Below are 14,128 nucleotides of genomic sequence, written 5' to 3' on the forward strand. Positions count from 1 at the left end.
CAACACAACTAACCTGGGGGACAGACTGAGAGAGAAGAAGTAGGAGGTAGGTAGGAACAGCCAGGGAGGAGGGGGCTTATGGTGTCTGCTTATATCACACTGAAAGTAGGTTATTGTTTTAGGATCAATTAGAGCAAAAACATACAGTAGGTTTAGTCACAAATACGATGCACCTCTGGTTAACTGGTTAAATTATTATAGTGTGGACTCAGAGTCTGATCTTATTTGCATGGTGTGAAGCCTGAGGATTTTGCACCATCCTCCCGGCCAACAACAATGTAACACAGATGACACAATGGTATGACAGATTGGTGGAAGGAATGAGGATGTGAGAGAAGGAGAGGACACCGGGAGAAAGAGAGAGTGAGAGAAAGAGGAGAGGCGGAGAGAGAAGAATGAGAGAGCGATTGGCTGACTGGAGAGTTGACTCAAATGTGATTTAAAGAATTAACATATTCAGCACTTTTATTCACTCATACATTCATCCTCCCTCCTTTTTTTGTACTTCTATTCTCAATTGTTTTAACTTAAAATGATACATGACAATCCTCCCCTGGCCCTCCCCTCATCTTCCCCTCATCTTCATCACTACGTCATGAAACTAGACTTTCGGCGTTTCCGTTTTCCTCTCTTGGCTGTTTACAGTTCCTCTCTTCCCTCTGTGTCCGTGTTGGTGTGCAGACAGGTGCTGACCATGGAGCCTCCCCCCTCTCTGAGCCTGGCTCTGCTGGGAGGGAGCGAGGAGGAGGACCAGCGCTTCCCTCTTCCCCTAGGCAGCATGCCCCATCCCTCCATTACTGGCAACTATCCAGGCTCTAACCACTCCAACCACATGGGAGGATCCAGCCTGGACCGTCTGAACGGGAGCACCCCGTCCCCGTCCCCCACCACGCCCAGCTTGCCCCTGGCATCACTCCCCAAGCTGCCCCTGTCCTCCGGAGCACAACCTCTGCCCCCTCCCATCCCCAATGCCCTGCACCCCACCAGCACCCCCCTCTCCTCCTGCCTGGGCTCCCAGCACAGCCTGAGCGGGGACTCCCCCGTCTATAATGCCCTCTTCTACTCCTCCCACTCGCCCTCCATGGAGCGAGAGAGGGAGCGAGAGCGGGACAGGGACAGGGAGCGGGAGAGGGCCAGCAAGCACCGACAGGCCAGCCCTCTGGTTCACCGCCGGGACAGTAACCCCTTCACGGAGATCGCCATGAGCTCCTGTAAGTACACAGGAGGGGTGATGAAGCCCCTGAGCCGCCTCAGCGCCTCACGCAGGAACCTCATAGAATCCGACAGCAGCAGCGAAACCAAAGAGGGCGGAGTTTCAGCTGTGGCTGGGGCAACAGCTGCCGGGGGGCGGGACCGGGAGCGAGAAGCCCCTTCTACTTCCTTAGTGGCCCAGTCTTCTACCCATCAACCCCCACTCCAGAGCCCTCCAGAGATCGTGATCTCATCCAAAGAAGACTCACCGTACGCCAGGGGGTACGACATCACCGACTCCATGTCTAACCAGATGTCCATCTACCACCAGAACCACGCGCTGGCAGAGAGCAGGCGGGCACTGAGTGGGTCGGGGGGCATGGGGGCAGGGGTTGCTGGCAGCAGGCAGAGCGGGTCGGGCGGCGTGGCCGCCCCCGGGGCCAGGGCCTGCACCTCCAAGGCCTCCAAACGGAAGAACCAGAACATTGGTTACAAACTGGGCCACCGCAGGGCGCTGTTCGAGAAGAGGAAGAGGCTGAGCGACTATGCCCTCATCTTCGGGATGTTTGGCATCGTCGTCATGGTGATCGAGACGGAGCTGTCCTGGGGCGTGTACAACAAGGTGAGGAGAAGGGAGGGTGCCGATGACACTCTCCTACATGGCATGAGTGTCCAACTCAGATAGCTCCTGATCGACAGTTCTTCCATAACTCTCATTGTAGGTTTTCAGACACAGTGCGGTTATGCAGCTGGCTGTTATGGATGAGTCAGTGGCTACATGACGGTTAGCTGTTCATCAGTTCATAACCATATTCCTAAGTGCTACGGCCCACTAAATCCAACCAGCGCGGTGCCCGTGTTGCAAGGCAAACTTTATTTATATAGCACATTTCATACACAAGGCAAATACAATGTACTTCACATAAAACAGAAAAAATACAGACCACAACTATTTAAAATGACATTAATAAAGAATGAAAGATAGAGATAAAATAGGTAAACAAACACACATAAAATAAAGAAATAATGATAACACCTATTATTACAGCTACTAGATGATTTTTAGTGCATATCAGTTCTTCTGGATGTTTATTCCAGTCATTTGGATCATAATTACTTAAAGCAGATGTAGTTTTCACCCTGGGAACATTGAACAGCCTGGTACCAGACAAACTCAGAGGCCTGGGCTCATATCTGAAGAGCAGGTCACAAATGTATCTGGGCGCTCAGCCATTTAGCATCAATTCTACTAGTTTATACCCGGGGATGTGCACGCCACAACTCCGCACAGTACCGGGTGCCACTACGTGCAGACTTCCAGGGATGCACATGCCATAACCCACTGTGACTTGCCAGAAATGCCCATAAACAGCTTAAATTGGGGAAAATGGAGAAAAAAAGAGGCATTGTCAGTCCCTGCCTATGACAACGCTCAATGCCTGTGCAGTTTCAGATTGATTTGCCAACCCGTTGAGGAGAAAAATGGATGCAGACAGACAGAAGGACAACGTTTCCCTATTTTTATAGTAGGATGGCACACTGGAAGCCAATGAAGTGATCTAAGAACAGTTCTGGTGTAATGTGTTCTGTGTCTCTTAGTCTTAGTCAGAACCATACAGTACTACCGGTAGTAGGGCTGGGTATCGGTTCAAATTTCAAGATCGGAATCGATTTGATTCCGATTCACAAGGTTCCGAATCGATTAATCCCGATTCGATTCGATTCATTTCAATATCGATTTGGTTAGTGATACTAAAACATGTTTTTTGAGCTGTAACCTGAATTACTTGACTGTCCAGTTATATAACACATCAATACTGTCAATATAATATTGACATTTGACATATCAGTACTTAATGGCTGGAACTGTTGAAAATGGCAAGGACCAAGACCCCTCCCAGAATGTTGACAGTATTGCATCTTTCAAAAATATGCTGTGGGCAGAAATAGCTTCAAAATGAGTGTTTAGTTACTCTTTAAGTTAAAATAAAAACAATCAAACTACAGCCCTGAACAACACAATACTGTGCTATGTGCTGCAAGTTGTGCAGACTCTCCAGTCAGCATCAGTGTAGCCTCGCTGGCCAGCCTCCCCTCCCTACCGTGAGAAGAGTCTGGCGGCGCAGGTCTCCATTGTGGGATTGCGATGGGCGGCGCTTGGTTTTTTCAGCGTGTAGCAACGAGCTAGCGTGTAGATTTCTGCCATTAGCTTGCTAGCTAGTTAGCGTTGTTGTTTTCACTGAGGCGGCAGGGCACTATTTACAGCGACACACAGGGAGGAGGGAGCGGAAGCCGCTCTGATTGACATGGTCGGAGCCAATGACAGAGCTTGTAATAAGCCGGGAGTGGACATCCAGCAGCGACTGAAACAGTCGCTCCAATGGGAAGCAGCTGTAGAGCAAGGGAGGGCTTATCCCAGTAGCCTGTTTCCGTGCAGCTAGACGACTCTCCCGGAAGGGAGAGGTGGCTGGCCAGCGAGACTAGCATCAGGGTGACAAGCAGAGTGACACCACCAGTGCTTTCTTTAGTAATGCAGTCAGTCACTACTCGATATCAAAACAAGAGATGAGGCTGAGGCTCCACTCGTTGTTGTTTATATAGTGAGAGGTAACAGTCATGTACGATTCCATTGCCATGGATGTCCAGGTGTCACAGGTGATGCCGCCGACTCTGCTGACTGCAGTTTAATTTTGATGCTTTGTTTCACAGATTTATACATGTTTGGGATTATGTCTACATAACATAGTTCACATTCGGCTACCTTCAAGAGCCTTTTGAAGCCTTCATTTTTCACAACGGAATACGGGTGTATATCCTTGCATACGAAAGTTGCTATAGCCTCGGTTATTTTTAGGGCACATGGAGAGTTGGCTGGTAATTCTAATGAATCGTTCAGTCTATTTTGTTTTAGTCCGGACGACTTGTCTTCAGATAGCAGGAGATCTGGCTCGCTGGGTGATGTCTCATCAGGTCACAGGTGGTTTCGGACACATACGGACCCGGTCGGGTCGGCTGATCTTGCAAATCGCTTTGCTTTTGTCAAGCTCATTTTTGTCTTTGAATCCGAAATTGTTACAGACATATCTGCCTTTAGTTTTGCCGGCGTCCGCCATGTTGCATGTTTTGATTTCACCGAGAGAGATCGCTTTGCGCATGCACGAAGAACGAGAGGCAGAGGCTGGTGGTGCGTTCACGGCTGAAAATTAAAAATTAAAAAAATCGATCTCTGGACATATTAATCGATATCAAAGGATTAAAATAAAAATCGATTCAAAATCGGAGAAACAATTTTTTTTAACCCAGCCCTAACCGGTACATATGGTTCGTCACCAGCAGACCACCACTGTGAGCAGACCACAACATTGAGCAATCAGTGCATTATGATAAAGGGCTATATTTGAAAAGGTAATATAATCTATATACAAAATAAAAAATATCAGCCAGGATACAATACAATACATAAAAGCTACACAAGGGAAAAAGTGAAGCAAGAGAAGCATACAGGCCATACCATCGATAGCCATAATAACACAGTCCATCTCAAGTCAAGGTTATACAAAAAGCAACATGATCCCTTCAGGGCAGTTTGTAAAAGACCTTTACAAGTATTCAAAGCAGGAAGTGCTTCTAAGGTAATGGTATTTTGCAGCTTATTCATGCTCAAGGTGCTCAAGCGGTTTTACCAAGCTTTGAGTGCATTTAAAAAAGGTAATTAAATTACGGTAATTAATTAATCAATCAATTTAATGTATTTGCATTTAAAAAAATCTGATTAGTAGATCTGTGCTATAGTTGCTGGTACTGTATGATAGGATAGGATAGGGTAGGATTTCAATACAGATTAAATCAGTCAGGGATTGCCATAGCCATTTTTAACACTTTAATTTGGTACCTTAATATTTAAATTAACCAACAGGTAACAATACATTTGAATAAACTATAACATTGTCTAATAACAAATTATAGGTGGGCATGTAGAGAGAGGAGCTGAGCCTCTTGCTGCTGGTGCTTGCACTACTGAAAAGGCCAGACAGTCCTTTTTGCACATTTTGATGCCTCAGCTTCAGGGCCGCCTTTATTTTTGGCCGTTTTCATTTTTTGGAAGGACTCCTTTCCCTTTTGTTGCATTTTACTGCTGTCTGATCGCACTGATCGGCTCATCTGACACTTTGTGAGGGGTGGTGGCATAGCTCAGTCACTGCTCTCTCTCTCTCTCTCTCTCTCTCTCTCTCTCTCTCTCTCTCTCTCTCTCTCTCTGGCTCACTCACCTCTCTTACTTTTGCTCTCTCTTGCTCTTGTTCTCGCTCACCCACCCCTCCCTCTCTCCCTCTCCCTCTCCCTCTCCCTCTCCCTCTCTCTCTCTCTCTCTCTCTCTCTCTGTATAACTGAAAAATAAAAAATAAAAACAATAAAAAAAAACGTGAAACGTATGGGGAGAATGATCAAACGGTAGCACGGCAGGAGAGTCTGGTCTGATCAGAACTCTTGCGGCAGCATTCTGAATGAGCTGTAATGCCCCAAATTGTTTTGGGGGAGACCAGAGAAAAGACCATTGAAGTTAGTCTAACCTGCTGGTAACGACTGCATGTAGCAGCCTTTCTAAGTCAGGGTTTGACATAAGACCCCTTACTTTGGCTATATTTCTAAGGTGATAAAAAGCGGATATTGCAATGGTATTGATGTGGTTGTTAAAATAGAGATCAGCATCTCTTGAGAGACATGTCAAGGTAAGCCGTAATTGTCTGCCACTTTTCCTTAGAGCCAAAGATAATTATCACCGTTTTGTCACATCCAGTCATAAATTACCTCAATACACTGAATCAGAGAATGGACAGAAGAAAGAGATATATAGAGCTGAGTGTCATCTGCATAATTGTGGTAATTCATGTTTTTTTCCCTGTATGATCTGTCCTGGAAGTGGATGAATAGAAGAGAGCCAAGGACTGAGCCCTATGGAACTCCATATGTCATACTGAACCTTTCAGCGACAAAGTCACCAATAGACACAAAGTAGTTCCTCCCTTGCACGTAGGTCTTGGACCAATCTAAGGCCGGCTCAGTCAGAGAGTCACATTTATTTTCTAGTCTCTAATAATATTGTGAGATCAACAGTGTCAAATGCAGCATCAGAAGTACCAGGGTAGAACGATTTGCTTGAATCTGTGTTCATACAAAGATCACTCACAACTCGAATAAGGGCTGTCTCAGTACTATGGCGAGGTCTAAATCCTGATTAGAAATGGTCAAAGTGAGCATTTGAAATTAAATAGTTGTTAAACTGGTTGAAGGCAATTTTTCCCAGGATCTTACTAATAAAAGGGAGATTGAAAATAGGCCTGTAATTACTTACTTACTTACTTAATTACTTTTCAAAGCATCTTAGAAAACACCAGACAAAAGAGAGCTGTTAGCAATTTGCAATAGCTCATTCGTCAAACTGCTAAAGACATGAAAAAAAAGAAGCTTGTGGGCAGAGAGGGTCAAGGCAGCATGGACGACTTAAGCTGCAGTGGTATTAAGTGTTGAGTATCCAGTAGCAGTCAAATTTGACATATTACATTATGCGTGAAGGAAATTGAGGCACCTTCCTATTAGACATGGAAGCACTGATGTTTGATACTCACAATGCTATCATCTTCATTATTATATAAAAAGGGAGTAAGTGGGTTCTGTTTGTTTGTTTGTTTCTCTGCAAATTTTGTCCCGCAATTTTTGTCCCACTTTGTCCCACATTGTGAGATTTGTGATGATTCTGGTCAGTAATGATGTCACTGATGATGTCACAATGCACTCCATAGGTTGTGTCAATGCCTCGTCATAAACGCTAGGGTAGCTGCCTGGGGGCGTGGTCCGGCTAGGGTAAATCCCCCCGTTTTCCCCATTCAGCATAGTTAGCATTTAGCTGCTAGCCCAGCCAAGGCAGACACAATCAGGGATTTACCCGCAGTAAACGCACATCTGAACAGACAACCTGTGTACCTGCTCTAGAATCCTCAATCCTATAGTGTAGAGCTGCAGCACCGTCCTTTGGTGAGTCAGCCCAGCCCATTGGGGGGTTTTACCCCACCCGCGCACCAGCCATAGTAACATTTTGTGGGCGTTCCCGTATCTATGACGTGATCAGTGATGGTCACTGGAGCAATTGTGATGTCACTGATGATGTCACAATGTCTATGACATGCGAAGTTGAGCAATTGTGTGCTGAGTGATGTCACTCGAGCACTCCATGATGTGATCAGTGATGGTCACTCGAGCAATTGTGATGTCATCAGTGAGTGATGTCATCAATGATGCGAAGTTGAGCAATTGTGCATGCCAATAGGGCAGGCGAGTGTATGTGTATGTGAGCCCGCGTAGCAAGCGAGCTGCAGGGCGGATGAGGCCGCGCAGTGGGCGAGCCTAGGAATCGAGCACACAGCGCATGAAAAAGGATTGTTTGGCATTTGGCAAAGAGGAGTTTTGAAACTCCTCTTTGTAGATGTAGATGTCTTTGTAGTGTAGATGTAGATGTAGTGAACCATTGTAGGAGGGTTGTAATGTGTAATGTAATGCTCAGCTCGGCAGTGGCATCTTGTGGGTGATGTAATGCAACGATACAAAGGACATGGAGGGCAGATTATCAGTAGGAGGCCAGGATCTCGTTTATCTGTTTAATGGGGAGTGTAATAAACTGACTCGCCCCCCGGCTGCTATTGGTCTGTTTATTTTGGTTGTGTGTGTGTGTGTGTGTGTGTGTGTGTGTGTGTGTGCGTGCGTGTGCGTGTGCGTGTGCATGTGTGTGGGTGTGTGTTGGTGCTGCACGATTTGGGGAAAAAGTGCGATTTGCGATCCTTGTGGACAATATTGCGATTTGCGATTGTGATTGTGATATGATAAACAAATGGTATCTAGGGAGTATCACAGACTAAAATACATGAAATATATATTAAAAATAAATAAATAAAACCATTTGAAATAAAATGATCTTATTAACAGAATACAGCATATATTTCTTATAATAAAATATTTACAAATTATATAGCCATGTACTCTTCACAACATCCTGTGATATCAGATATCAGTCTATGTTTGAGATATTTGCCTGTCTCAAACATAGAAAAAAGAAACACAACAGAAAAATCTAAACTCCAGCACTGTGTTACAGCACATAGGCTCTGTAAGATGGCTCAGACTGCAAAGTTGTCTGTCGAGTAATACAATGAGTAATACACACCCAGTTTATTTCTTTTGTAGCGACAGATTACGGAACAGGCCTTAAAACGCCACACTCACGTGACTCCTCTTTTTTGAGAGAGAGCCTTGTGACGTTAGGCGCCGACTTTACGTGCAGACCCTGAAGGCGTCATGCAGGAGCATTTTGTCTGCTCACAACACGGTTAATCTCACTATATTCTTCATTACAGCGGCTCATTACCTGCTGTACACTTAAACATACACTAGTTCTGCATAAGCACCCACAGTTCTCTCCTTGATGTCATAAATTCACTCACACACAAGGCTATAGTTCCGTGATGATATCACTGATGACATCATCAGTGATGTCATAAATTCACTCTCTCTCTCACACACACACACACACACACACACACACACAAAGTCCCAGTGATGATGTCATCAGTGATGTCATAAGAGCAAAATCAAGTCCCAGGGACAGACACTGAAAGAAGTGGGAGTCTGGCTACAGACCACCGTCTTCAGCCATGGACAGCTGTATGTTGCCAGCTCCAGGACAGGTGATCCAGCATCCCTGAGGAGCGGCGTATGCGGGCTGCAGGGCCAGCTCGGCGAGCTGCAGGGCCAGCCTAAGAATCGAGCGTGCATCGCGTGTGAGATGTCTAGTTACTGTATTGTGGGAGTGGGAGAAGTCTCCCGCTAATGTTGATGTCCAGTGTGATGGCAGAGAAACGTGTGTTTGTTTATTTGCTGCGTCGCGTGTAACGTTAGTTAGACAAGGCACACACACACACACACACAGACGTTTAATTTTTTTTAATAAACGCACCCTTTTGCGGTTATGTAATCGCACGTGCTGACATCGCGATTGCGATTCGATTAATCGTGCAGCGCTAGTGTGTGTGTGTGTGTGCGTGTGTGTGCATGTGCGTGCACGCTGTGCTCAAAGGTCCAAGGGAGCCCTGGAGCATGTTGTAGCCTACTCACCTTTCTGTCATACTGTAGGCCTACCTCTTGCCATCCTTTCCTTCAGTCTGGAAGCAGTCACATATCACAGAGGTTTGGTTTTCTTTGCCTAATAAGGTGGAAACATTACTTCCACTTATCCAGCTTGTCATACTGTATGGATCACTGATCATGTGATTGATCACATGACTGTAAGTTTGCCCTTGTTTATTTTGCTTTCTTTCTTTCATTATTTCCCCCCTCTCTCTCCCTCTGCTCCTCTGCTCTTTCAGTGGGCGTTAAACTGGGGGAGTGTGATGGAAGGCTGGGACAGAAATCAAAGTCTGTAACAGGAGAGAAAAAAGGAGAGGAGATAATGAAAAGCCTGATTTAGGTTCTTAGGATACTCATACAACCAAACTGATGCAGTCCTCGTCCCTACGAATCAGACAACATTGTGAATTAGAACTGTGGTGGATCAGATCAGGGACACCGATGTGTGTGTCACAGTGTGTGTGTTATTTTTAATGATTACGGGTTTGGTTTGACAGATTACCGTAGATAGTGGAATTGCATCAGACAGTTGAAGCCCTCAGTTAGGTAATTGAGGTTGAAAGAAGCGCGCTGGTTGGTTGTTGGGTAATTGAGATCGAAAGAAGCCCGCTGGTTGGTTGTTGGGTAATTGAGGTCGAAAGAAGCCCGCTGGTTGGTTGTTGTGGAAAATGGACAGAGATCATGAGGATGAAAGAGAGATGGAGGGAGATGGCGGGGGGACGGGGGAGTGAAGACCTCCATGTAGTCATTTAAAACGAGTCTACGGGGGGAAGCCTTGAATGATTTGGTCTATTGATTATTGATAATCTCTCACCCACACATGCACTCTCCACCCCCGCACGGCACATGCACATACAGTGCAAACACTGAGTGCAAGTGGATGCTGCCCTTCAGAAGCATTGTTAATGTGTGCTGTTTATTGACAGCTGTCACTGAGAAGAGGTGGGGTGATGAATGCTAGTATAGGGAAACTAAACCGGTCCAGATCAGTTTTCAGTATTGAAAATATATATATTGATATCTTCTCTTTCTGTCTGTGTCATTTGCACTCTATACGTATATCGATGTCCTTATTCACAGCTTTTTAAGACGTGGGGCCCTATCTTCCCAAAAGCGGTAATTTAGCGTTTGCGCTCGTTTAACGCCGTGCGCAATGCAAATTGGGGGCGGTCACAAGTGCATGCCTGTTATAATTGTACTGGGCATAGGCGTGCCACATGCCAAAGCAGGCGTTTCAGCGCTAAAATGTGGGGATAGATGGCATTATCCTATCGTCAGCAGCGCGCAATTACTTTGCACTAAGAGCTTTGAAAAGCACCTCTTAGCTGCGCTCCAGGCACTAAAACACTCGCTGCGCTTGATCGCACCATAATCTCCGCGCTGCGCAGCGCAGAAACGTCATTACGCACGGACGTGCCACCCCACGACATCAAATTCTGCTGCTAAAATTGGGTAACCAGCAGATTATTCACTGAGGCAATCAACTATAATTCACTGAGAAACTTATATCACATCGCAAGGAGGGGTTATGGTAAATGAATTGAGAAAGGGTTGTTGGCACCACAGCCGATCTGTCGCAAGCTCTCTCCATCTCTCTTTGTCCTCGGCACGAGTGAGTCCACTCTATTACGCATGGAGAGAATGACAGCATATTGCATGCCTCGCGCAAACTGCGATCGCGAGACGGGAATCTGATTGGTTTTGATTGACGTAATGCCCAGCATTGCCTGGCCACACCTGTGAATAATTCTGGTAGTTAAGACCGCCCAAATCCCGTTTGCGCAGGCATTTTGGGGGCGCAGATGATTTTGGCACGGCTCTAATTTGCCCCTGCGACACGTGCCGTGAACGTTTCCGCATCCTCGCCGAGAATTGCATCCCCAACATATTTCGGGGCTGTTCTACCCAGACAAGTATATCACTTTTAAACAGTTACATTTCTGTTTAAATCATTACAATATGCTCCCGTGAGGTGGGGATGCTGCCGGGCGGGGGTGCAAAACTAACACCTGGACAAATGCGCAAGGCAGACCGGTATCTTCCCTGCCTTAAGGCACGCGCAAACAGGTGCGCAAGCGTAAATAGGGGATATCGCCTGTACGAAGATAGGGCCCCTTGTGTTTTCGAGCAAAGGCCATAGACTAAATGTCTACAGTATGTGTGCGTGAGTATGTGTGCGTGAGTGTGTGTGTGTGTGTGTGTGTGTGTGTGTGTGTGTGTGTGTGTGTGTGTCTTTGTGTGTGTGCCCGTCTACCAAACGTTCCTGTACTTTTTTTCAGCAGGTCCAGCTGCTGTATCTTGCTGCCAAAAATAGAGATGAAGAATAAGAATGGAATAGGGTGGGGTCGGGAGGGGGGAGAGGTTGACAGAGAAGGACATGCTGTCCATGATGACTGTGAGCCAATGTATGTACCGTCACTACATGTAGTATGTAGTCAGTACATGTAGTATGTAGTCAGTACATGTAGTATGTAGTATGTAGTCAGTATGTATTCATCTGCAGAAATGCATTTCAAACCAGTGTCAGTGCATTGTGCTGTATCTGGAATGCAACATCAGGCAACATGTTCCATTGTATGCATCCGGATTTATAATCAAGTTCAAGACAAAACCAAGTAAATGGTAAATGGCCTGCATTTACAGTATATAGTGCTTTACAGTCAGTAGGTACATTCACCCATTCACACACCGATGGCGGCAGGTTACCACGCAGGGTGCTGGCACACCAACGGGAGCAATTTGGGGTTCAGTGTCTTGCCCAAGGACACTTCGACATGCAGACTGGAGGAGCCGGGAATCGAACCACCGAGCTCTTTTATCCAAAGCAATTAGTGGACGACCCGCTCTACCTCCTGAGCTACAGCCGTCCGATGATCATGGCCACATCTGAGACCAATAAGTTGAGATAAACCAATAACAGTGACTACGTTTACATGCACACAATATTCCACTATTATTCAGAAAATGACAATATTCTGAATTTGATAAGGGTCATGTAAACAGCATATTTCCAGTTGCATTTTCCGAATTTGGCCTTTTTCAGAATATAGCATTTCCCGATTAACACGTTCACTGCCAATGACGTGTTAATACGTTTAAAAAAATCCAACGGTTGACTGCCAATGACGTGTTAATACGTCAAAAAAAAAAAAAAAAAATTTTTGACGGTGGGATGTGCATCTAACCCTTTTACATCTTCTATATAAATATGGGAGCCACCGAACGTGTACAACCCATTCCACCGACCCACTAAGTGGCGACAGTGCTCTCCAGACTAGAAAAAGCACAGCCAAAACTGCAGGGGAACGCGCGATGAAACCATTCTCTACTGTAAAATGGATTGGCGATGGTTGCTGGCGGTGGGGGATTGCAAATTTGCATAATAGATTATGGGTGCAACACACTTTGAAACACGCAGCATAAATAAGACCAGAATCGCAAAAGCTTCATCAAAGCTCTCAACCCGAAACCCCAAGAAACGAGCAAGCCCATCCAGACTTGCCCAAAGAGCGGCCGCCAGCAGACAGGAGCAGCAGCAGCAGCAACTCGCTTGTGACACGCCCGCTGCAGCCAAGAAGAACACACACGGAGGGAGGAGTTTGAAAGAGAGGGGGGTTTCCTGCTGTTATGGAGGAAATTACTGTTCAAAACTATTGTTTAGATGTCTGACGTCTTACTGATGCCAAAAATGAATGGTTAAAGTGACTGTTCTATCGAATTTCACAAAAAGCTATTTATCTCAGCTTAAATTTTCAGACGCTGAAACCATGCTGTATTCAAGTGCTAATGCCTACATAACTACTAACTCTACAAACTAACTCTTTTAGACAGAGAAAGCACACATTCTATTAGTTCTTTTGAGATATTTTGTGTTCACAAAATCTTAGCAGAAAAGAATCCTCGGGTCTTGAAAGATGAGCCAGAATCCTCAAAAAAACCCTCTGGCAGAAGCTACCTACAGTAAAAAAAAACCGGCTGGCAGTGAATGTGTTAAGACATCTGGGTTATTCCACTATTATTCGGGTTTTATGATTCTTTGATCATATATACAGCACATTCGGAATATGCGTCTCAATCAGGGTTTTTCCGCATACGAAAAGAAACGCCCACATTTCTGATCGGGAGGAGATGAGAAACATCGATTGGTGTCCACGGAAATCCAAAGTGCTTGCGAGCCTGCGAGGTAATAACGTAGGCTACTAGCCTACCTTTTATGAAAGACTTTGATGTGCAAATAATCGCAACGCCAAACCTTCCAGCAGCAAGCTCCTGAAATGGACCAAGTGATCCTCTGTTTATTCTCAACAGAAAAACTCTGCCTACCTGCATCTCTCTCCCCTCTCCCTCACATGTCGGAAGGGGGGGGGGGGGGGGCTACGGCTGCATGTAAACGGGAATATTAGTGGATTATTCATTTCATCGGAATATTGTAATTTTCCGAATATGGGCAAAAACTAGACAGTGGCAGTCAATTCTTGTGGATGTCCAATAAGAGTTGTTGAGCCCAGCTGGATTATGCAGAGAGAATATTGTATTATGAAATAATAATTCATGAATATAAAATAATTTAATTTGCTCTCTCAGGCAGAAATGGGAGTCTTCATACAAAAGTCATCCGAGACAAAATGAGGTGGGGAAACTTGGCGCCGCCAAGGCTATCAAATTGCTATCATAATTTATCTTGAGACAGAGAGCTGTTTTGAGAAGCCCTCCCACACCATACATCTTTAGAGTGTGAAGTATCGTACTGTATTCAGATCACAAA

General features: G+C 45.5%; 1 protein-coding gene across 1 annotated transcript in view; it reads left to right on the forward strand.

The window, feature by feature from the left end:
* Positions 1-694: 694 nt before the first annotated feature.
* The window catches only part of kcnn3 (potassium intermediate/small conductance calcium-activated channel, subfamily N, member 3), a gene marked incomplete at both ends in the record, with an annotated part of 143,502 nt that continues 130,068 nt past the window's right edge, over positions 695-14,128 (forward strand). Inside the window, one exon of the mRNA XM_083644664.1 lies at positions 695-1,813. Within this exon, the coding sequence (XP_083500790.1) occupies positions 695-1,813 (1,119 nt within the window). The remainder of the gene's footprint in view (positions 1,814-14,128) is intronic.

The sequence above is a fragment of the Poromitra crassiceps genome (genome assembly GCF_964638095.1).
Source record: "Poromitra crassiceps genome assembly, chromosome: 1".
NCBI lineage: Eukaryota > Metazoa > Chordata > Actinopteri > Beryciformes > Melamphaidae > Poromitra > Poromitra crassiceps.